Raw genomic sequence first — 23,926 nt, forward strand, 5'->3', positions numbered from 1 at the left:
CCATCTATGGTTCCTGTCCTGCAGCACTATCCAGCGGCCTGTCAGAAGTGTACATGTTTGGGCGCCTGGTAATGATGCAGCTCAGCTGTTAATGTCCTGGGCTTGACCCATCCAGTGGAGGGCACGAGGTGCTGATGGAATTATCCCCCAAGAAGTCAATGCCTTAAGGGGAGGAGAAAGCTCGGTGTGATAAGTGGAGAGATTTTGCAGCATGATTTGAAAAGCAAAATACTGCAGATACTGCAATCCTGCAACACAAATCAAATGCTGGAGAAACCGAGCAGGTCAGGCAACATCTGTGGAGAGAGTAGACGTGTCAGTGTTTCACGCCTGGGTCCTTGAAAGCTGAAGGGCAGACATATTAACACAATCAGCAAAACGGGAAGATAAATAATATACATATATTTTTTAAAAAATAGACATATCCAGAGAGCAGTCATGAGTGATAATGTAACTGATCACCTATCCAGATCGGTCAAATGCCTCTGTTCTGTCTGAGGAGTGTGACCCGTGCTACCTATGGCTCACACTTTAACCTCCCATTTCAGTCTCACTCTGATGTCTTTATCATTGGTCTTGTATCCTATTATAGCAAAGTTCAATGTAAACTGCAAGAACCCTATCTCGCCTTTCTGGTACGTGCCCTGTAACACCACTCCCCCCGGTGTGAGCATTGACTTCAGTACATAAGAACATAGGAAATAGGAGCGGGAGTAGGCCATTTGGCACCTCGAGCCTGCTCTCCCATTCACGGCTGATCTGATCTTGGGCTCAACTCCACTTCTCTTCCCTTGACTCCCAATAACTTCAGCTCTATCCTCATCTTCAAACCTGTTTTAATTGCATACCTGACATCATGCCTGTCCACCTCTTTATTACCTCACTCTAGGGTGTTCCAAAGTTTTCATCTATCCTATGTTCTCATTTCACCAGGCTCCCTCGAAAATAAAAACAGAAAATGCTGGGTATACTCAGCAGGTCAGGCAACATCTATGGAGCGAGGAATGTTTCAGGATGACCACCTTTCGTCTGAACTCAAGCTGTCCCTTTCTTGGCCATTTTCACACCTTTTGCCTCTATAAAGCCTCAGTGCTTCTGTCCATTACTTGAATATGATCTCCCAACTCTGCCCCCCCCCCCCCCCACCCCCCCAAAACCAAACTGCAGTGTTGCTCTAGTTAAGATCAGTTTACTCTGCACAGACGAGGGATAACGCTGGGACTTTTCCTAGTCTGGGAAACACAATTCCACAGTGCAGTATATTTTCACAGCTTTGTGAGTCCACTGAGATTGTGCGCGCAACGCTTCGCACAACATTGCTGATCAAAGCAAAGCTTTTATGAGAAAGTGTCAAGTAACGGACAGAAATCACAAGAAAGAAAGACTTTCCTTTCACAATCACCAGATGTCTCAAAGGGCTTTACAGCCAATGAAGTACTTCTTGAAGTGTAGTTGCTGTTGTGATATAGGAGACGAGGCAGCCAATTAGCACACAACAAGCTCCCACAAACGGCAGTGTGTTTTCGTGATGTTGGTTGAGGGATCAATATTGGCCAGGGCACAGGGGAGAGCCAAGAAGGGAAGTTCTGAGTCAAACTCTCACGTTTGTATCTCTTGACAACAGTCATGGTGCAAGTTGCTGCCTCCCTTTTCCCAGGAATACTACTTGGTGTAGTGAGACCAAGAAATGAGAAGAAAGGAAAAGGGAGTCCTGCCCTTAAATACTCCTGGTTGGGTGCAGCAGCTGTGCTGTGGGTGCTGACTGTGGAGGGAAAGTGGTCTACCAGTAATGTACCAGCTGCCTGTGAGCTGTGTTAGGCATTGCCTTGTTGCTGTTATCACATTTGAGCCATCTCAAATTAAAAGCAACCATTTCATAATTTCTCAGTAATTCCACCGTGCTTTACGCAGCCGCTCTTTTATGAACCAATGATTTTGTGATGTGAACTCTGAATGCTGACTTATTACTGGTTATTAAAAGTAGACCAGTGGGGGGTTTCACTCGCTCAATAACTACAGAAATAGCACTGAGATTTATGTGCTGTGAAATGGGTCATATTGCCAGATCACTCTGGGGATCTGTTCATTTACAAGACGACATGTGGAGAGATTCTGTTTGAGCAACAGGAAAGCGTATTGTTAATGTTTTAAGAAATATATAAAGGTTTTTCCAACATAAAATATTTTACATACTCATGACAATTCTTTTCTTTTACAGGAATTGATTTCAAAATACGAACAGTAGAACTAGATGGGAAGAAAATCAAGCTGCAGATATGGTAAGCAATAGTTCACAATGCGCATAATTTTCAATTGGCCACATTTGCCTGGAACCACAACTGCAGGATTTACTGATCTAAACATGCGTATGTAACTAGGCTGTACAATCTTCGATGTAAAAACAGAGACTGCTCAGCAGGTCAGGCAACATCTGTGAAGAGAGAAGCAGAGTTATCGTTTCAGGATGATGACCATTCATCATTGAGATTCGCTGTTGCTAGTTAAAAGTAACAGTGAGATTATATCTGAACTGGGATTTTTCAGTTATCCTAGGATTCTGACGAGAATGATGTTGAATTGTTATAATCTGGCTGTATGTAACAAAGTCATCACATGTTAACTGACTACAAAGTCATGACAATTTTAACACTACATATGTTTAGCCAGAGTAACTAATCTGATTGGCTGTAATATTTGTGTGTAAAGGTTTTATTGTTTTAGGACCATGTGTGTTTTCCTGTCCTGTCCATCTCTGTTTTGCTTGTTTCTGCCATGTTCCTTTTTATTGACACAGGCTGGGTAAGCATCACCACTGATGATCTGTGCTTTTATTTGAGCAAGTATGAAAGAGTGACCATAATATGGTAGAATTCTTCGTTTAAGATGGAGAGTGACACAGTTAATTCAGAGACTAGGGTCCTGAACTTAAAGAAAGGTAACTTCGATGGTATGAGACGTGAATTGGATTGGATAGACTGGCGAATGATACTTGAAGGGTTGACGGTGGATAGGCAATGGCAGACATTTTAAAGATCACATGGATGAACTACAACAATTGTACATCCCTGTCTGGTGTTGTTAGATCTCTTATTTTCCAATGAAATACGAACTCCGGTTGTAGTTTTAATGTAACTTTATTCTGGCAGCAGCAACAAGCTTCTGGCTTTAAGCCAGGCCTTTGTCCTTCTGAGACCACATGGCCAAAATGACTGTACTTATACCTGGTTCAATTTACAGGAAAGAACTTGCCGCCTTTGACCTTATTGGCTCATTTGATAGTCTGTTAACCTTTAATTGGTTCGCTACCCAAGGTCCTAAAACGTCAAGTTGATGACTTAATGCAATGTGGTCTATTTGTTTTTTTCAAAACTGCAGACAGGCTGCAGAGCTTGAATTCTCTATCAATCTCCCCTTTGATTCTTTCACAAACTGAATCATAAAACATCAGGTATCACTGGTTAAACATTCTGAAAAATAATTTCATACATGTTAATAGTTTTCTTCTAAAATTTGTTGATGTGTTTCGCCACATGCCCGGACGAGTAGCTTCCACACAAATTTATACCAACCCGAGTTCCATCGTGGCCACAATAGAAGTCTGGTTTTAGTAGGTTAATTAACCTTATTCCAATTTAATCCAAATCAATATCTTAATTCAACCAGTAAACAATCTTCCCTTAAGCATAACATACCCCTGTGCCACGTACAGACGGTCTGCTGGGACCTGCAAGGTGTCTCACCTGCGGGACAGCAGCTACAGCTGCCTGGTTGCAACAACATTTAATCAACATAAACAAATAATATAAAAGTAAAATAATTACAACGACTAGAATTAAACCTTCCACCATTGAAGTTCCTATTGAACCTAGCCATTCAGTGGCTCCGCTCCACAAACTGAATGTTGGGGGTTGCTTAAGTTTTTCTACCTCCTTTTTGATATGCTCCGCTAAGTGGGTAATTTCTTCGGCGCTATCTGGGATATATGTGCAACACTCAGTTCTGAGTAGGGCACAAGTACCTCCCTTTTCAGCCAGGATGTAATCAAGGGCCAGTCTATTCTGTATGGCTACTGTGCAATTGCTACCATTTCTGCATTGATTTTAACTAGAGCCTCTGAGGTATCATTGGCTACCTGTTCCACAACGGATGCCATGTTAATGGACTCCCTTGCCAGTCTGGCGGTCCCATACCTGGGAATCAGAATGGCAAAGAACCTCTCTGTTTCTGTGATAGCTCTCTTAGGACGGTGTAAATGTTCCGACAGTGACTTTATATGATACATATAAGGCACAATGTAGGCTAAGTAGCAGGATCCCATCAAATTCTGGGGCAGTAAAGGGTAGGCCTTGTGGCCACACACCCAATAGGTGCCATTATAGGCAATGAATGTTAGCTGTTTGTCAGCAACACTCCGGGGCCTGTCCAGGCTTTTCCATCTGTTTTATTCAGAATCCCCGTTAAGTTAAAAATTCCCACATCGGCCCAGTTTGGACGGTTCTGTGGCTTGATTATATTATAATTCCGGGAGCAGTTACTATACCCCATATTTTGGCCTCCTTTGATGTTTCTAATCAGACAGACCGATTTCCCCCCGGTCTTCCTATTCCCGTTGTATTAGTGGTGATAAAAAATGGGAGCCGTTTGGAATTATTGCAGCATGGTTGGTATCCCCCTTCAAAGGTAGTCAGATTGTAACCTGCTGACTTCCATTTACGTGCCCAGTTTTCCGTATCGCCTTTCCTGTTTTGTTTTGATTAATTATCCACTCAGCTATTTCCGAGATATTCAAGGGAACTGGCCTCAAGGGAATCCCTCCCTTTGAGTGAATAGGAATATGCGCACACACCCAACAACTAGAAATGTTACCTTGTTTGGCATAAATGTATGACGTATATAAAAAGGTATTTACATGTAATTCCCTTGGTACTCTACTATTTCCCTTTGGTGCAGCGGGTCAGCTATTAAGAAGTAGGTCTATGCCTAGAATACCTAGTGTCAGTAATAAAGTAAATTTATACATTTTGGCAAAAAGTAATTGTCCTTATTAGATTTCAGCTTCAGTTACGGATGCTCGTTTAACGTGTGAAGCGTGGATCTAGGCTTTCTTTCGTTGGACTTTAACAGCTGCCTGGGTGGTCAATAACACTTGATAAGGTCCCTCCCACTTGGCACCCAAAGGTTCTTTATGCAACTTTTTCACATACACCCAGACTCCCGGGATGATGTCGTGTCCTACTTCGGGTGAATTACCCCAAGCTGCCGATACCTGTCGGGAAACAGAACTAATAGCATTGGTTAGGTTCTGACAGTATGATAACAAAGTGTCGCTCATTAAGTGAACATCAGCTTTCCTTAAATCAATAGTTCCTGGCAACGACATGGGTCTTTCTGTTATAATTTCAAATGGGCTTAGACCTGTAGTTCTGTTCGGGGTTGCCCTAATGCTACATAGCGCTATTGGTAGTGCCTGGGGCCATGGTGTTCCTTCTTGGTAATATTTGGCAAGCTGTTGTTTCAGAGTTCGATTCATTCGCTCTACTTGTCCTAATGATTGTGGATGATAAGGGCAGTGTAAATCCCATGTAATGTTCAGTAACCTACAGACTTCTTGGCAGACAGCACCTGTGAAGTGTGTTCCCTGATCGGAGTCAATACTACTCGGGACTCCCCATCGGGGAATGTAATCCTTACACAAGACCTTTGTAGTGTGATTGGCTGTGGCTCTTTTAGTTGGGACAGCTTCTACCCATCTAGAGAATCTGTCGACCATGACAAGAATGTTAGTGTATCCTTGGCATGAAGGAAGAGATATATAATCAACCTGCAGATGTTGGAATGGTCCGACAGGGGCAGAGGGCATTACCGTGACGGGTCCAGAATTATTTTTCTGGCAGACTACACAGCGGTCTGCTACCAGCTGGGCATATTTTTTAAATCCCCGACCCCACCAGCTTTTCTGAAACCGTGTCGCCCTCTGTTGTGAGGCCAAATGTCCCCACGAGTGGATCTGTTGGGCTAAAAAAGGCATAAGCGCTTGTGGCGCGACTGGCTTGTCGGTAACTCTTTGTCTCCAGACACCATCTTCGCATAGCTTAATTCCTGCCTCAATCTATGTCCATTTTTCCTCTCTGGAGCACTCACCTTGCATTGTTTGAAGGTCTCGTGTCAGAGTCCTGAGTGCTTTCAATCTGCACATCTGTGTTGGTTCTTCTGGGGGAACGCCCTGTGAGGCGGCATCTTTAGCTGCCTGGTCGGTTAGGGCATTTCCCTGTGCTTCTGTGGTATTTTCCTTGGTATGGGCCTTACACTTCAGGATGGACACTTCCTGAGGTAATTGTATGGACTCTAGTAAGTCTCGGACTTCTTTTCCATTTCGGATAGGTGTACCAGCAGCAGTGAGGAATCCCCTTTTCCACCATAACAGACCAAAGTCGTGAGCGACTCCAAAAGCATAACGCGAATCTGTGTAGACATTAGTTGTCTGTCCTTCTGCTATTCGACATGCTTCTGACAGGGCCCGTAACTCGGCCTGTTGTGCTGACGTTCCTGAGGGTAAACATCCTTTTGCTACTACCTCATATAAGGTTGTAACTGCCCATCCTGTTTTTCTGGTGCCATTGTCAACAAAGGAGGAACCATCTGTAAACAGAATGAGGTTTGGGTTGTGCAGAGGCTCCTCTGCTGCTAAGGCTGCTTTTTCTTTTAAAATCTCCATGCAGTCATGCTCTTCACATTCTCCCCCCCTCTTACTCCCTCGATTCTGACATTGGGAGCATAGTTGCGGGATTAACCAGGCCGACCCGGACAATATGGAGATTAGGAGCTTCCAAAACTGCTGTCCAGTGGGTCCATCTAGCTGCTGTCATCTGAGACATTCTATTCATAGACAGCAAAGCGTATACGGTGTGGGGACACTTGACAATCAGCTTTTGGTCGAGGACTAGACCCGCAGTGATCATTACCGCTCGACATGTAGCTTCCATGGCCCTTAGGCAACTTCCCCGTCCGAGGGCTACCACATCCAGCTTTGCCGAATAATAGCCAATAGGTCTTTGCCGATCCCCATGTTCTTGTGTCAGTATAGCTGTCATGTATCCTTCTTTCTCATGGACAAACAGGGTAAATGGCTTACCACTGTCAGGGATTTCCAGAGCCGGTGCCGAACACAAAGCCTTTTTCAAACTCAGGAAGGCCTCTTGCTGTTCCTTAGTGAGGGTGATGGCTTCTTTAGAGGCACGTTTCCCCTTTAAGATATCATTCAGTGGCTGAGCAAGCTGTGAGAAGGAGTCAATCCAATTTCTGTTAAAGTTACACAATCCCAAAAAAGACCTTAGTTCCTGAATAGTGGTGGGTTTTTTAGCAGCCCGAATGGCTGCAGTTCTATTCTGGGTAAGTTCTCTCTTTCCTTGTGAAATCTTTTGTCCCAGGTATACAACCTCTTCTTGGGATATTTGTGCTTTGTCAATGCTGGCTTTGTCCTTTCAGCCAAAGGTGGTCCAGCAAAGCTCATAAATCTTGTTCATACTGTTCTTCCGTGTTTGAAGCTAGCAGGATATAGTCTACATTTTGGATGACGGGTGGTAATTCTCGCAAATGGCTTTGTAAAGCCATGTGGAATACCGTAGGGCTGTTGTGGAAACCCTGCGGTAACCGGGTCCAAGTATACTGTTGTCCCTGGACTGTGAAAGCAAACCACTGTCGAATCTCCGGTATCAGAGGCACCGACCAAAATCCGTTGGCCATATCTATAACCGAGAAATATTTATGTTCCGGTTTGAGGGCATTAAAAATGGTGAAGGGATCTGCAACCAAAGGAGCTTTTTGATCAATACACTGGTTAGCTTTCCTATAATCGACAGTCAAACGCAAAGTCTCATTAGATTTCTGTATCGGCCACACGGGGCTATTGGAGGAGCTATGTGTTTTAATAAGCACCCAATTGCTGAATAACCGGTAAGATTCCCGCGATGGCAGTTGGACTGATGGGATACTGTTTAGTGCATGGAGGCTTGGTCCCGATAAATGACGCAGGCTCCATCTGGAGTAGGCCATAAAAGTAAAAATAAAAATAATTCTTATTTTTAGCCCATATCAGGTGTTCCTTCAATTCTTCTTTCTTCAAAGTTCGAATTGACCATGTCACCCGACCATCCTCGAAATGCAACGATGAATCTACTTGGATTAGAACGTCCATTCCCAAAAGGGGTTGATCTACTGGGCCTATCCAGACCGGCGTGGTTAGTTCATGTGGACCCAGCCCTATAAGTACCGGTGTTGTCCTTTTAATTTCCATTTTATGGCCCCCGACTCCATAGGCTGTAAGTGCCCTACCATCCAATGACAAAAAGTCTCCATATTGTTGGGGTAAGCATGTAAATTCCGCCCCTGTGTCTAAAAGACAGTTCACATCCTTATCGCCCACCCTCAGTTATATATATCCCATCTGCCCTCTGTTGTATTAGTGCGCGGAATGGGGCCAGGGTGGGCTCTAATCGTTTTTTGCTATCCCAAGTAACTCCTTCTGTTGTATTGTCAGTCGCTTAAATGCTTCTATGAGGTCGTTATCTTGTGACAAGTCTGGTTTGTTGGCTGAATTGTATCCCTGGCTGCGTGCTCTTCCCTGGCCACGACCTTGCTGTTTTGCCCTGCACGTCTTAGCATAATGACCTTCTTTCCCACAATAATGACATTTTCCGGGTAATTTTCCTAATGACTGTTTATCGGAATGCTGGGATTTTCATCCCACAGCCTTCGGGCTCGAACTTTAGCTCCCATATCCCGATCTAATTGGTTACATCGATCCACCACTGCTGCAAAGATAGTTCCTCTACCATCCCAGTCCGGTAACACTACCTTAAGCATTTTGGACAGTTCTGGCTTTAGACCTGCCACGAAAGCTGCTTTCAGGGGTCCAAACACTTGTTCATCCATTTCCTCATCCGTATTATTCATACCCGAATGTTCTAGCCACGTGCATCTAAACCGCTCGTCATACTCCAGGACCTCCTCTCTTCCTTTCTGTTGGCAGGCTGCAATTTTTCCCCAGTCTGTCTTAGCTGGACTGAAGGCTTGCAGCCAGTGTTTAATCGCCTCCCACCCTGCGTTTAATTCTTGTTCATCCTGCCCCAAAGCTGCTTCTACCTTGTCGTGCAATTTTCTTCTGTGTTTTTGGCACCATTATGGAAAAAATTTGCACTCCGTCCCAGGGATGAAGTTGATATATATTTCTTCAGCAGTCCAATTGGTCCCATGTTTTCACTCCCCCTTTCTTTGGATTGGGCAATTCCTTGGACCATTTATCAATTTTCTCTGGGTCTGCCAGATCATGAAATAAGTATTCTGCATACACCCTTTTCCTCGTTTTTTTGGTTCCGCCCTCATCCGCAGTCTCTTCTGATTTGACTACAACTCGTCTTTTTAAACTGGGCAAAGTGTATCGTCTGAGGATTCAGAATCCGTATCTATTCCTCGGTCGTGTCTTCGGGTTTGCGCTTTTAATTTATCCAAACATGGGTACCCTAGGAATTGACCGATACACTTTCCTTTTCCGATTACTGTCTTTTTACCAAATGATTTTTTTCCATTCTTGAATTTCACCTTTAAGATCTTTAACTTCCGCTTCCGACTTTTCAAGTTCAAGTCTTTTCTGTCGCAGCTGTGCACAAACTGTGTACTGGTCAGTTCTCGATCATGTTGGGAACGCATTATAATTTCATTCCGCTTTCGGATCTGTCCCATAATGGCTAGGGACCATCTAGTTCGCTCTTTAATTTTCATACGGATTGTTTTTCCCCAGACCCTTTTAATCTCGTCCAAGGACCATTGTCCTTTGGAGGTACCGTATTTTTGTTCGATCTTAATACAGGTTTTAGATAAGTTGAATTGTTGCTTTATGTATTCTTTCAACTGTTCGAGGATTTCATCTATCGAAACCTCAGGTGGTGCATGCCCACCTTTTACAGTTGTAGGCAATTCTTTGCTCTTATCTCCTGCTGCCATAATACTGATTTCTTTGCTGGGGTCTCGAGTCGTAGGCTTTCCAGCCGATCACTGGGTCGGTGATTAATTAACTAACACACCGCCGAAGTTAGACGACTATGGGACCTCGAGCTGACTACCAACCGGAGGGTTCGCAAACCGGAGGCTTTCAGAATCGCGTAGAAGGAGAGGGGAATTTAGACTTTTGACCGAGGACTTTTATAAAGAGGAGTCCTTACCTCAGTATGTAGGTCCGATATCCAAAATTCAGTTTTTTCCCTCAGCGATCGTGTTCGTGATGCCAAAATAGTTAGATCTCTTAATTTCCAATGAAATACGAACTCCGGTTGTAGTTTTAATGTAACTTTATTCTGGCAGCAGCAACAAGCTTCTGGCTTTAAGCCAGGCCTTTAAGCCAGGCCTTTGTCCTTCTGAGACCACATGGCCAAAATGGCTACTTATACCTGGTTCAATTTACAGAAAAGAACTTGCCTTCTTTGACCTTTATTGGCTCATTTGATAGTCTGTTAACCTTTAATTGGCTCGCTACCCAAGGTCCTAAAATGTCAAGTTGATTGATGACTTAATGCAATGTGGTCTGTGTTTTTTCAAAACTGCAGCCAGGCTGCAGAGCTTGAATTCTCTGTCAAAATTAAAAAGGGAAGATGGCTCAACCGTGGCTAACAAGGGAAATTAGGGATAGTGTTAAAACCAAGGAAGAGACATATAAATTGGCCAGAAAACACATCGAACCTGAGGAGAAATTTAGAATCCAGCAGAGGAGGACTAAGGGTTTTATTAGAAGGGGGAAAATAGAGTACGAGAGTAAGCTTGCAGGGAACATAAAAACTGACCACAGAAGTTTCCATAGATATGTGAAGAGAAAAAGATTAGTGAAGACCAATGTAGGTTCCTTGCAGTCAGAATCAGGTGAATTCATAATCGGGAGCAAAGAAATGGCAGACCAATCGAACAAATACTTTGGTTCTGTCCTCACCAAAGGAAGACACGAATAACCACCCGAAAATAATAGGGACCGAGGAACTGAAGGAAATCCTTATCAGTCAGGAAATTGTGTTGGGGAAATTGATGGGATTGAAGGCCAATAAATCCCCAGGGACTGATAGTCTGCATCCCAGAGTACTTAAGGAATAGTGGATGCATTGGTGGTCATTTTCCGACATTTTATAGCCTCTGGATCAGTTCCTATGGATTGGAGGGTAGCTAATGTAACCCCACTTTTTAAAAAAGGAGAGAGAAAACAGGGAATTAGCCTGACATCGGTAGTGGGGAAAATGTTGGAATCAGTTATTGAAGATGTAATAGCAGCGCATTTGGAAAGCAGTGACAGGATCGGTCCAAGTCAGCATGGATTTATGAAAGGGAAATCATGCTTGACAAATCTTCTAGAATTTTTTGAAGATGTAACTAGTAGAGTGGACAAGGGAGAACCAGTGGATGTGGTGTATTTGAACTTTCAAAAGGCTTTTGACAAGGTCCCACACAAGAGATTAGTGTGCAAAATTAAAGCATATGGTATTGGGGGTAATGTATTGACGTGGATAGAGAACTGGTTGCCAGACAGGAAGCAAAGAGTAGGAATAAACTGGTCCTTTTCAGAATGGCAGGCAGTGATTAGTAGGGTACCGCAAGATTCAGTGCTGGGAACCCAGCTATTTACAATATACATTAATGATTTAGACGAAGGAATTGAATGTAATATCTCCAAGTTTGCAGATGACACTAAGCTGGGTGGCAGTGTGAGCTATGAGGAGGATGCAGAGAGGCTGCAGGGTGACTTGGACAGGTTAGGTGAGTGGGCAAATGCATGGCAGATGCAGTATAATGTAGATAAATGTGAGGTTATCCACTTTGGTGGCAAAAACAGAGGTAGAATATTATCTGAATGGTGACAGATTAGTAAAAAGGGAGGTGCAATGAGACCTGGGGGTCATGGTATGTCAGTCATTGAAAGTTGGCATGCAGGTACAACAGGTGGTGAAGAAGGCAAATGGCATGTTGGCCTTTATAGCAAGAGGATTTGAGTATAGGAGCAGGGAGGTCTTACTGCAGTTGTACAGGTCCTTGGTGAGGCCACACCTTGAATATTGTGTGCAGTTTTGGTCTCCTAATCGGAGGAGGGACATTCTTGCTATTGAGGGAGTGCAGCAAAGGTTCATCAGACTGATTCCTGGGCTGGCAGGACTGACATATGAAGAAAGACTGGATCGACTAGGCTTATATTCACTGGAATTTAGAAGAATGAGAGGGGATCTCAGAAGCATAAAATTCTGATGGGATTGGACAGGTTAGATGTAGGAAGAATGTTCCCGATGTTGAAGTCCAGAACCAGGGGTCAAAGTCCAAGGATAAGGGGTAAGCCATTTAGGACCGAGATGAGGAGAAACTTCTTCACTCAGAGAATTGTGGACCTGTGGAATTCTCTACCACAGAATGTTGAGGCCAGTTCGTTAGATGTATTCAAAAGGGAGTTAGATGTGAAACTTATGGCTAAAGGGATCAAGGGGTATGGAGAGAAAGCAGGAAAGGGGTACTGGGGTGAATGATCAGCCATGATCTTATTGAATGGTGGTGCAGGCTCGAAGGGTCAAATGGCCTACTCCTACACCTATTTTCTATGTTTTCTCAGCCTGGGAATTTTCCTTCATGTGTGGGCTTGTGGGGAATGCGTGAACACCTGCCCAGAGCCTTGTTTTCTCAGGTTGGACTGGTTTTGGTAGGCAGTATAGTTCCACATTGCGTGCACAATATACAACTCTTGTACTGGTGCCACCGTAAGACTCCTCTCGATCTTGTACACCCTTGTAGTTTTGTTCAAAAGAAGTAGCTACCCAGGTTTCCTAAGAGCCCGATTAATCTCGCACAGGATTTTTGAGCATGTTTAGCTCTTGTATTACAGAAGCACTGTTGTCAAATTGAGTCCTCCGGACAGGATCACCGAATGTTACAGCACAGAAACAGACCGTTCAGCCCGTCATGTCTTTATTTTTCTCCTGTCCCCCACACATGCGCCAGTTAGTCTAATCCAATTTATTTTTAATGCACTTTTTCAACCAACTATAATTCCCTTTTAAAATATTTAATGGGCTCTGCTATATCACCATATTATGGTGGGGGAATTCCACATTTTAACCACCCTGTGTTTATTTTTTTTTCAATGTTAACCTCTTTATAATTCTTGTTGCGGTTATCTTAAAAGTCTGCTGTGTTGGTGACCACTGTTAGTGAGCTGTCACTACTTTATCATAGCCTTTCATAATACAGATGACTTCGATCAGAATCCCTCTTAACCTTCTTTGAAGTTAAACCAAATCTGCTCGCTCAGGTGGATGGAAGAGATCCCATGGCACTATTTTGAAGAGCAGGGGAGTTATCCCCAGTGTCCTGGACAATATTTATCCCTTAATCAACATCACTAAAACAGACTTTCTGGTCATTATCACATTGCTGTTTGTGGGAGCTTGCTGTGCACAAATTGGTTGCCGTGTTTCTTACATTACATCAGTGACTACACTTCAAAATCTATTTCATTGGCTGTAAAACACTTTGGGATATCCTGAGGTCGTGAAAGACGCTATATAAATGCAAGTCTTATTTATTCTTTTTCTCAGTTTTATTTGGTGCTGGGGTAGGAATCTCTAACGATTATCCCTCATCCCGAGCGATATCACGAAGTATCTACACTCCACCTTTTCTATTGCTTTAATATCCTTTCGATAACAGCAAAGCTTATCACAATACTCATAAAATTCAAGCTAAGATTATGTACAAGTTCAATGTTACTTTGCTTTTGTATTCAGTGCTTCTAGATACAAAACCAAAGCTTCCAGTTGCCTTTTATATGGCCTGATCTACTTGTACTGCTCCCTTTTAATGATCTATGTATCTGTACACCCAATTACCTCTGCTCCTTCAAGCGATTTAAGACCTTCCATTTCAAGTATGTTTTCCTTCACATATACATTACTTCACCAAATTACACATTGGACTGCAGCTGCCACATATCGGCCCGTGCTTTCTCTCCAATCTCTTTCTCCTGCAGTCTTTAACAATCTTCCATTCCCCTCAAGCTCCAAGTTAAGAACATGTATGTATTTGACACAGCGCATGTTATCATTTAAATTGAGTAATATTGCAAAGTGCTGCAATACAGCGGGACCTGGGGGGGCGGGGGGGGTCCTTGTGCATGAAACACAAAAGGTTAGTATGCAGGTACAGCAAGTGATCAGAAAGGCCAATTGAATCTTGGCCTTTATTGCAAAGGGGATGGGGTATAAAAGCAGGAAAGTCTTGCTACAGTTATATAGGATATTGGTGAGACCACACCTAGAATACTGTGTACAGTTTTGGTTTCCATATTTATGAAAGGATATAATTTTGAGGCAGTTCAAAGAAGGTTCACTAGGTTGATTCCAGAGATAAGGGGTTTGACCTATGAGGAAAGGTTGAGTAGGTTGGGCCTCTACTCATTGAAGAATGAGAGGTGATCTTATCGAAACATATAAGATTATGAGGGAGCTTGACGAGGTGGATGCAGAGAAAATGTTTCCACTGATGGGGGAGACTAGAACTAGGGGGCATAGTCTTAGAATAAGGGGCCGCCCATTTAAAACTGAGACGAGGAGAAATTTCTTTTCTGAGCGTTGTAAATCTGTGGAATTTGCTGCCTTAGAACTGTGGAAGCTGGGATATTGAATAGATTTAAGACCGAGACAGACAGTTTCTTAACCGATAAGGGGTTATGGAGAGCGTGCAGGGAAGAGGACCCAATCCATGATCGGATCAGCCAAGATCGTATAAAATGGCGGAGCAGGCTCGAGGGGCCGTATGGCCTACTCCTGCTCCTATTTCTTATGTTATGTTCTTATGACATAGCATAAACATTGATCGAGCAGGAATAGGCCATATGGTCATGGCTGATTTTCAACCTCAACACTTTTTTTTGCTTGATCCCCATATTTCTTGATTCCCCTCCAGTACAAAAATCTATTGATCTCAGCCTTGAATATACTCAGCGATTCAGCATCCACAGCCCTTTGGGGCAGAGAATTCCAAAGATTCACCACCCTCTCATCTCAATCTCGGTGTTTGGTTAGTAAGAAGGGCCCCAACATAGACTCCTATGTAACACCACCCACCATATCTTTCATAACATAAGAAATAGGAGCAGGAGTAGGCCATTTGGCCCCTCTAGCCTGCTCTGCCATTTAATAAGATCATGGCTGATCTGATCTTGGCCTCAACTTCATTTCCCTGCCCACTCCCCATAACCCTTGACTCCCTTATCGTTCAAAAATCTGTCTCTCTCCACCTTGAATATATTCAATGACCCATCTGCCACAGCTCTGGGGTGGGGAATTCCAAAGATTCATGGCCCTCTGAGAAGAAATTCCTCCTCATCTTCGTTTTAAATGGGCGACCCCTTATTCTGAAACTATGTCCCCTAGTTCTAGATTCCCCCACGAGGGGAAACATCCTCTTTGCATCTACCCTGTCAAGCCCCCTCAGAATCTTAAGTTTCAATAAGATCACCTCTTGCTCTTCTAAACACAACACCAATGAGTATAGGCAGTAATTGTCAAAATTGTGCAGAATTGAAATGGGAAAAATAAAGCCACTTCCTTTCAAAGGGCGACTTTTGCATGAATCTGTACACTTTGCTGCTTCCAGCAACTGTGTTTCACCCATTTATTGAAATACCTTGCAGTGAATTACTTCTGGAGGGCAGTGGTATGAATGCGTCTAATTCACATGAAAATATGTTCCACAGATTTGGCTGTATTTCAAATGTCTTTATCCCTCTAGTCCTATCCATTTGCTATGCTGATGTAGCATTGTGTGAGAATGCCAGCACCATCGTTGAATTACTGATAATTAAACTGTGGCGGATTGTTTAACACAAATCTGTAACTTGGGCCATTTCACATTTAAAGAAGCTCTCCTTTGTATATGTGCCACTAGAAAATGAAGCTTGTGGTGTTGAGAAACTTATCTTGGGCCAAATTCAATAGTGTCGCTCCTCTTTGGCAAGCAGATCGCAACACTGTGTGTATAGAATTACATTGGCCTGTTTCTGTGCTGTATGCTCTTTCAGCCCAACCAGTCCATGCTCCACTCCAGCCTTCTCCTGTCTTTCCTCATCGAAATCTATCCGCATAACCCTCTATTCCCTTCTCCCTCATATGCTTGTCTACCCTCCCCTTAAATGAATCTATATTATTCCCCTCAACTGCTCCCTGTGGCAGAGAGTTCCACATTCTCGCCACTCTCTGGGTAAAGAAGTTTCTTCTGAATTCCCTATTTAATTTCTTGGTGACTATCTTGTATTGATGGTCTCTAGTATTGCTGTTCCCCAACATTGTCTATCACGAGTCATTGAGTGTCAGATCATATGGTTTCTTTTGAGTTTTTCCTGACACGGGCCTGAGCATTTTATAGCCAGCTATAGATTTAGGATTTGTATGGAGCCAGCTCCCAAAAATGGAGCCCAGATTGTTCATCATTTCTCTAGTTCCAAACGGAGGTTGACCATCACTGATGGGATTTACCTTACCGGCTGATTCAGCCACAGGTTGTGGTTGAGGGTTGCACCTCTTGCAGATGACTAACCTACATTTTCACTTAAGCTTCTTCATCTGGCAAAATTTTCCTTGTGCAATAGACTGCACTGTGAGCTGGCCCATGTGTCAGGCATATATGTCTAAGAAGCAACTATGGAGAGCCACACTTCCGCCTGGAGCAATCAGTGGTTACAGATCAAGAGGACCCAGGGTGTGGAATGTGCTCAATCAGCTGATCTCTGGGATCTGGCTGCTGTGGGCCTCAGCGTGCCAGGATTAAGGATGAGTACTCAGCCTCCAATCGAGCCATCCAGTTTCCCAGCGAGCCTTGTGGATTTTGGCTGAAGACAATATCTGGCTCCTCTGCTGTGTCCTGAGTCTAAAAGCTTGGCCACGTTGACTTATATAGCGCCTCATCACATCTGAGAAACAAGAAATGACTTTGAAATACAGCTTCTGTTGCATAGCCAATCATTTTGCACACAGCACGATCGCGCAAACTGGGTGCATGGCCAGTTAATCTAGTTTTGGTGTTGGGTGAGGAAGGAATGTTGGCCAGGATACTGGGAGACTTCCCTGCTTCTCGAATAGTGAAAGCACTGAAATGGGCAACTTAGGGGTCTGAGTTTAACATCCAATCCAGAGAACACACTGCTGCAGCGTCCTTGGAATAGAGTGTCAGCCTGTTCTCCATCTCTTCCTCCTCCGCCGCCGCCTACGTGCATTTCCTCGGCTGTTGGATGCTATCTTTTTCATGTGTGAGGCTATTGAACTATAGGCAGCATCGTAGCCCAATCCTGTCAACCCGTGCACATTTTAGCAGATGTCAGGAATGGGAGCCCTGACTGATTTGCTACCCCCACCTCCCCACTCCACCCCTTCAAATCCCTGGGTGCGGAGGCCGGTTGTGGCACTCTCTCTCGTCATCTGCATGGTGATCTGGCACAGCACAGACCCAGTAACTGTATGTGGGACCTTGGGACCTTCTGTCTGTGGTTCAGTTGCACATTGCTGTTATGAACTAATGATTGGAATCCATTTTTTTTCTATCTGTGAAGTTCCCCAATTACACTTGCTGCATTTTGATAATCTGAAGATCTAACTGGTGCAATTTTGATCTACTTGGGTTAGGCGTATAGTGCCTACAGTGTTGTCACTGGGATTTTATTAAAAGATGGGCATGGAGGCATGTTCACTAACTGCATTTTGCCCAACAGTTTATGTCTATCCAAACTGGTCACAAGTGTTTTCAGCTAGGGACTTTTGAGTATAGGAGCAGGGAGGTCTTTCTGCAGTTGTACAGGGCCTTGGTGAGGCTTCACCTGGAATATTGTGTTCAGTTTTGGTGGTCTAATCTGAGGAAGGACATTCTTGCTATTTAGGGAGTGCAGCGAAGGTTCACCAGACTGATTCCCAGGATGGTAGGACTGACATGAGGAGCGACTGGATCAACTGGGCCTGTATTCACTGGAGTTTAGAAGGATGAGAGGGGATCTCATAGAAACATAAAATTCTGATGGGACTGGACAGGTTAGGAAGAATGTTCCGATGTTGGGGAGGTCCAGAACCAGGGATCACAGTCTAAGGATAAGGGGTAAGCCATTTAAGACCGAGATGAGAAGAAACTTCTTCACTGAGTTGTTAACCTGTGGAATTCTCTACCGCAGAGAGTTGTTGATGCCGGTTCGTTAGATATATTCAAGAGGGAGTTAGATATGGACCTTACTGTTAAAGGGATCAAGGGGTACTGAGGTGAATGATCAGCCATGATCTTATTGAATGGTGGTGCAGGCTCGAAGGGCCGAATGGCCTACTCCTGCACTTATTTTCTATGTTTCTATATAACTCTCTTGACCATTGGTTACAGTCCTAGTCACAGGTTGGAAGAGCAATTTGAGATGACGAAACAACAGTATCACGGAGGATTAGCATATGAGGCACATTAGTGCCAATTTGGCGAGTGACCACATTGAGCCAGAACAGTAAAGGAAAAGTACAAGTCGAGAGTTATATAGCAGAGCCTTGATCTTTGCTTATATAGAGGAGATCCAGTGGCAGATGGGGCAGATTGGTGGATCATTGAGCTCCAGATTACACGGCTCTTTTTTTCCCCATGGCAGTTCTCTGCTCTCTTCCTGTGTGTTAGATCAACAACAACTTGCATTTATATAGTACCTTTAATGTAGTAAAATGGCCCAAGGTGCTTCACAGGGGCGTTAGCAAACAAAATTTGACACCGAGCCACGTGAGATATTAGGCAAATGACCAAAGGCTTGATCAAAGAGAGAGGTTTTAAGGAGTGTCTTAAAGGAACAGATCTAGGTAGAGAGGGAATTCCAGAGCTTAGGGCCAAGGCAACTGAAGGCACAGCCGTCAGTGGTGGAGTGATTAAAATTGGGGATGCGTAAGAGGCAGAATTGGAGGAACGCAGAGATTTGAGGGTGGTGGGGCTGGAGGAAGTTACAGAGATGGGGAGGGGTGAGGCCCAGATCCATTGATTCATTGCTGCCTTTCATGTCTCCAGCCACTAGACCTACCATAGACGCAACATGCTAGCTTAACATTCCCCCTGATATTACCAAAGGGTCTTTCCCACCTCGCTGGTTACAGAAGTGAGGAGAGGCAGTTTGCAATTGTCTCTGCCAAACCTGCTGGCAGACTCTAGCTGTAATCAGCTTCTGAGGCTGTCTGTTCTGCCAGGACAGTGAGAGGGGCACGTGTTGAGTACAGCACAGGCACAATAATGTGGACGGTGTTGAGCGCAGGACCCAGCGGCTGGGGTCACGGATGGGTAGATAAGGATGTTCCAGGCTGGAAGGTGAGTTGTGAGAGCTGCTCACTGGGACCGCTGAGTTCCACTGTGCTTGTATTAGCAGCAACATTCTCCTGGATAATCAAGCATGGATGGTGAGAGCACAGGAAATTGAGGTTCCATTCTTTCTGTAATGGTTGATAACTCTTGTGTTTTATCCACTTTCTCATTTCAGGGACACAGCAGGTCAAGAAAGATTCCGTACCATCACAACAGCGTACTACAGAGGAGCTATGGTAAGCATATGCAGCCTGCCTATTCTAAGTTACCTTCTCCCCACACAACTACATGTTCATATTTGCAATTAATTTTGATTTTTAGACTAATAGCCAACATTAAACTACTTTCCACAGCCCAGTTATTTTTAGAAATGTTACCTATCCCATTTGGAGTGTCCAGTCCAGCTTGAGCAGCGATTAAGATAGTCCGCAACATCCCTGAGGAAAACTCCAGTTTCTCTGCCTGATGCAGGGAGTTGTTTTGCATGTGATGAAACTCATCTCTTTCTGGCAAGACTCCTGGGCAGGAGGCTTAATGCAAGGAAAGAAAACCCAGTCCTAGTGCCTGTTGCAAGGGCTTGGTAGGATTCAGGTGAGTTAAAATTTTAAAAAGTCAAAGAATGAGAAGGTAACAGAGCAGGCTAGCCCTGGGGGAAATGAAAAGCAGAGCATGTCAGGAAGAGACAATGTATAAACATAAAGATGAATCAGAAAGTGGGGTTAAAGCAGGAAAAAATAGTAAAAACACAAATTTAAAAGCTCTTTATCTGAATGCACGCAGCATTCGTAACAAAATAGATGAGTTGACTGCACAAATAGATACAAATGGGTATGATCTGATAGCCATTACAGAGGTGTGGAACTAAATATTCAGGGGTATTTGACAATTCGGAAGGACAGACAAAAAGGAAAAGGAGGTGGGTTAGCACTGTTAATAAAGGATGGGATCAGTGCATTAGTGAGAAACGATATTGACTCAAGATCAAGATGTTGAATCAGTTTGAGTAAGGAATAATAAGGGGAAAAAGTCACTGGTGGGTGTAGTCTATAGGCCCCCTAACAGTAGCTACACTGTTGGATGGAGTATAAATCAAGAAATAATGGAGGCTTGTAAAAAAAGAACGGCAATAATTATGGACAATTTTAACCTTCATATTGATTGGACAAAGCAAATTGGCCAGAGTAGCCTTGAGGAAGAGTTCATAGTGTATCCGGGATAGTTTCCTTGAACAGTATGTTGCGGAACCAATCAGGGAGCAGGCTATCTTCGATCCGGTACAGAGGAGTGAGAAGGTCGGGGCGGATGAGCGGCGAGTGTTTGTGGCGAGATCCGGTGAATGTTTGTTTATGGTGGAGGAGCAGTGAGATCGTGGCGGAGGTGTGACAGATACGGGGCCCAGAAGAATAGAGGGCCCAGGGGGCAGCACAGGCCAGCCCACACTGCGATATGTGTGCGTGCTAGGTCCATGCAGCAGAGCTGGTCTCCAATCGTCTTGGTTAATCCTTGCCACTGGACCAAGACCTAACTCTGTCCATCCCGTGTGCAATGGTCACCACACGTTAAAAAAAAAAAAAAAAATAATTTAAAAAAATTGCACACAGGCTACCCTCAATTGGAGATCAGGACTGGAACATCGGGTCCTTCATCGAAACACCTGTGAACTCGTGGAAGCAAGTCATCCTCGTTCGAGGGACCGCCAATGATGTGTGATGAGACAGGATTAATAAATGATCTCCTAGTAAAGGATCCTCTAGGAATGAGTGACCATAACATGGTTGAATTTCAAATTCAGTTGGATCTCAAACCAGTGACCTAAGCTTAAATAAAGGAGACTACAAACGTATGAAGGCAAAGTTGGCTAAAGTGGACTGAAAATAGATTAAAGTATGGGACGGTTGATGAGCATTGGCAGACATTTAAGGAGATATTTTATAACACTCAACAAAAATTATCTCAATGAGAAGACTCCGAGAAGGGATAACCATCTGTGGCTAACTAAGGAAATAAGGGATGGTATCAAATTGAAATGAAGGGCATACAATGTGGCCAAGATTCGTGGGAGGCCAGAGGATTGGGAAACTTTTTAAAAGCCAGCAAAGAACGACTTAAAAAAAATGATAGGGAAGATAGATTATGAAATTAAACTAGCACGAAATATAAAAACAGTAAGAGTTTCTACAGGTACATAAAGAAAAGAGTGGGTAAAGTAAATGTTGGTCCCCCTAGAGGATGAGACTGGGGAATTAATAATGCAGAACAGGGAAATGACAGATGTTGAACAAATATTTTGTATTGGTCTTCACTGTAAAAGACACTAAAGACATCCCAATAGTGGAAATCAATGGCCTATAGGGAGAGAGGAACTTAATACTATCACTAAAATAGTAGTACTCGGTAAAATAATGGGACTAAAGGCGCACAAGTCTCCTGGACCTGATTGCTTACATCCTAGAGATGCAGAGATAGTGGATGCATTGGTTGTAATCTACCAAAATTCCCTGGATTCTGGGGCATTCCCAGCGGATTGGAAAACCGCAAATGTAATGCCTCTTTTTTTTTTAAAAAGAGGCAGACAAAAAGCAGGAAATTATAGACCAGTTAGCTGAACATCTGTCATTGGGAAAATGCTGGAGTCCATTATTAAGGAAGCAGTAGCAGGACATTTGGAAAAGCATAATTCAATCAAGCAGAGTCAGCAAGGTTTTATGAAAGGGAAATCATGTTTGACAAATTTGCTGGAGTTCTTTGAGGATGTAATGAGCAGGGTGGATAAGGGGGAACCGGTGGATAAGGGGGAACCTGCGGATGTGGTATATTTGGATTTCCAGAAGGTACTTGATAAGGTGCCACATAAAAGGCTACTGCACAAGATAAAAGCTCACTGGGTTGGGGGTAATATATTAGCATGGATAGAGGATTGGCTAACTAACAGAAAACAGAGTCGGGATAAATGGGTCATTTTCTGGTTGGCAAACAGCAACTAGTGGGATGCCGCAAGGATTGGTGCAGGGGCCTCAACTATTTACAATCTATATTAATGACTTGGATGAAGGGACCAAGTGTAATGTAGCCAAGTTTGCTGATGATACAAAGATGGGTGGGAAAGCAAATTGTGAGGAGGACACAAAAAATCTGCAAAGGGATATATAGACAGGCTAAGTGAGTGGGCAAAAATTTGGCAGATGGCGTATAATATGGGAAAATGTGAGGTTATCCACTTTGGCAGGAAAAATAGAAAAGCAAATTATAACTTAAATGGAGAAAAATTGCCAAGTGCTACAGTACAGAGGGATCTGGGGGTCCTTGTGCATGAAACACAAAAAGTTAGTCTGCAGGTACAGCAAGTAATCAGGAAGGCAAATGGAATGTTGGCCTTTATTGCAAGGGGGATAGAGTATAAAAGCAGAGAAGTCCTGCTGCAACAGGGTATTGGTGAGGCCACACCTAGAGTACTGTATACAGTTTTGGTCTCTCTTTAAGGAAGGATATACTTGCATTGGAGGCTGTTCAGGGAAGGTTCACTAGGTTGATTCCGGAGATGAGGGGGTTGACTTATGAAGATAGGTTGAGTAGTTTGGAGCTATACTCATTGGAGTTCAGAAGAATGAGAGGTGATCTTATTGAAACTTATAAGATAATGAAGGGGCTCGACAAGGTGGATGCAGAGAGGATATTTCCACTCATAGGGGAAACTAAAACTAGGTGACATAGTCTCAGAATAAGGGGCTGCCCATTTAAAACTGAGATGAGGAGAAATTTCTTCAGAGTTGTAAATCTATGGAATTCTCTGCCTCAGAGAGCTGTGGAGGCTGGAACATTGAATATATTTAAGGCGGAGATACCCAGATTTTCGAATGATAAGGGAATAAATGGTTATGGGGAGCGGGCAGGGAAGTGGAGCTGAGTCCATGATCAGATCAGCCATGATCAGACTAAATGGTGCAGGCTCGAGGGGCCAAATAGCCTAAACCGGCTCCTATTATGTTCTTAAATGTGTCCATTTTAAATTTGGGCCTCACGTATTTACCCTCTCCTAATGCAGGCTGTGCCTGGGGGAGAGGAGGAGGGCAGGCCCAATTCAGAATGGACACATCTGTGGAAAAAATTCAGTTGATGCCTGTCTAATGGGGAATGGATTGGGCTGGCAGGGTAGCTAATGTAACACCACTTTTTAAGAAAGGAGGGAGAGAGAAAACGGGTAATTATAGACCGGTTAGCCCGACATCAGTAGTGGGGCAAATGTTGGAATCAATTTATTAAAGATGAAATAGCAGCGCATTTGGAAAGCAGTGACAGGATCGGTCCAAGTTAGCATGGATTTATGAAGGAGAAATCATGCTTGACAAGTCTTCTGGAATTTTTTGAGGATGTAACTAGTAGAGTGGACAAGGGAGAACCAGTGGATGTGGTGTATTTGGTTTCAAAAGGCTTTTGACAAGGTCCCACACGAGATTGTCGTGCAAAATTAAGGCACCTGGTGGTAATGTACTGATGTGGATAGAGAACTGGTTAGCAGACAGGAAACTGAGTCGGGATAAACAGGTCCTTTTCAGAA

General features: G+C 43.7%; 1 protein-coding gene across 1 annotated transcript in view; it reads left to right on the top strand.

The window, feature by feature from the left end:
- LOC139233751 (ras-related protein Rab-8) overlaps positions 1–23,926 on the top strand; it is a 95,484-nt gene that overhangs the window by 60,352 nt on the left and 11,206 nt on the right. Inside the window, exons 2-3 of the mRNA XM_070864226.1 lie at positions 2,219–2,279; positions 19,547–19,607. Coding sequence (XP_070720327.1) covers positions 2,219–2,279; positions 19,547–19,607 — 122 coding nt within the window. The remainder of the gene's footprint in view (positions 1–2,218; positions 2,280–19,546; positions 19,608–23,926) is intronic.

Source organism: Pristiophorus japonicus, chromosome 21 (genome assembly GCF_044704955.1).
Source record: "Pristiophorus japonicus isolate sPriJap1 chromosome 21, sPriJap1.hap1, whole genome shotgun sequence".
In the NCBI taxonomy this organism is placed as follows: domain Eukaryota; kingdom Metazoa; phylum Chordata; class Chondrichthyes; family Pristiophoridae; genus Pristiophorus; species Pristiophorus japonicus.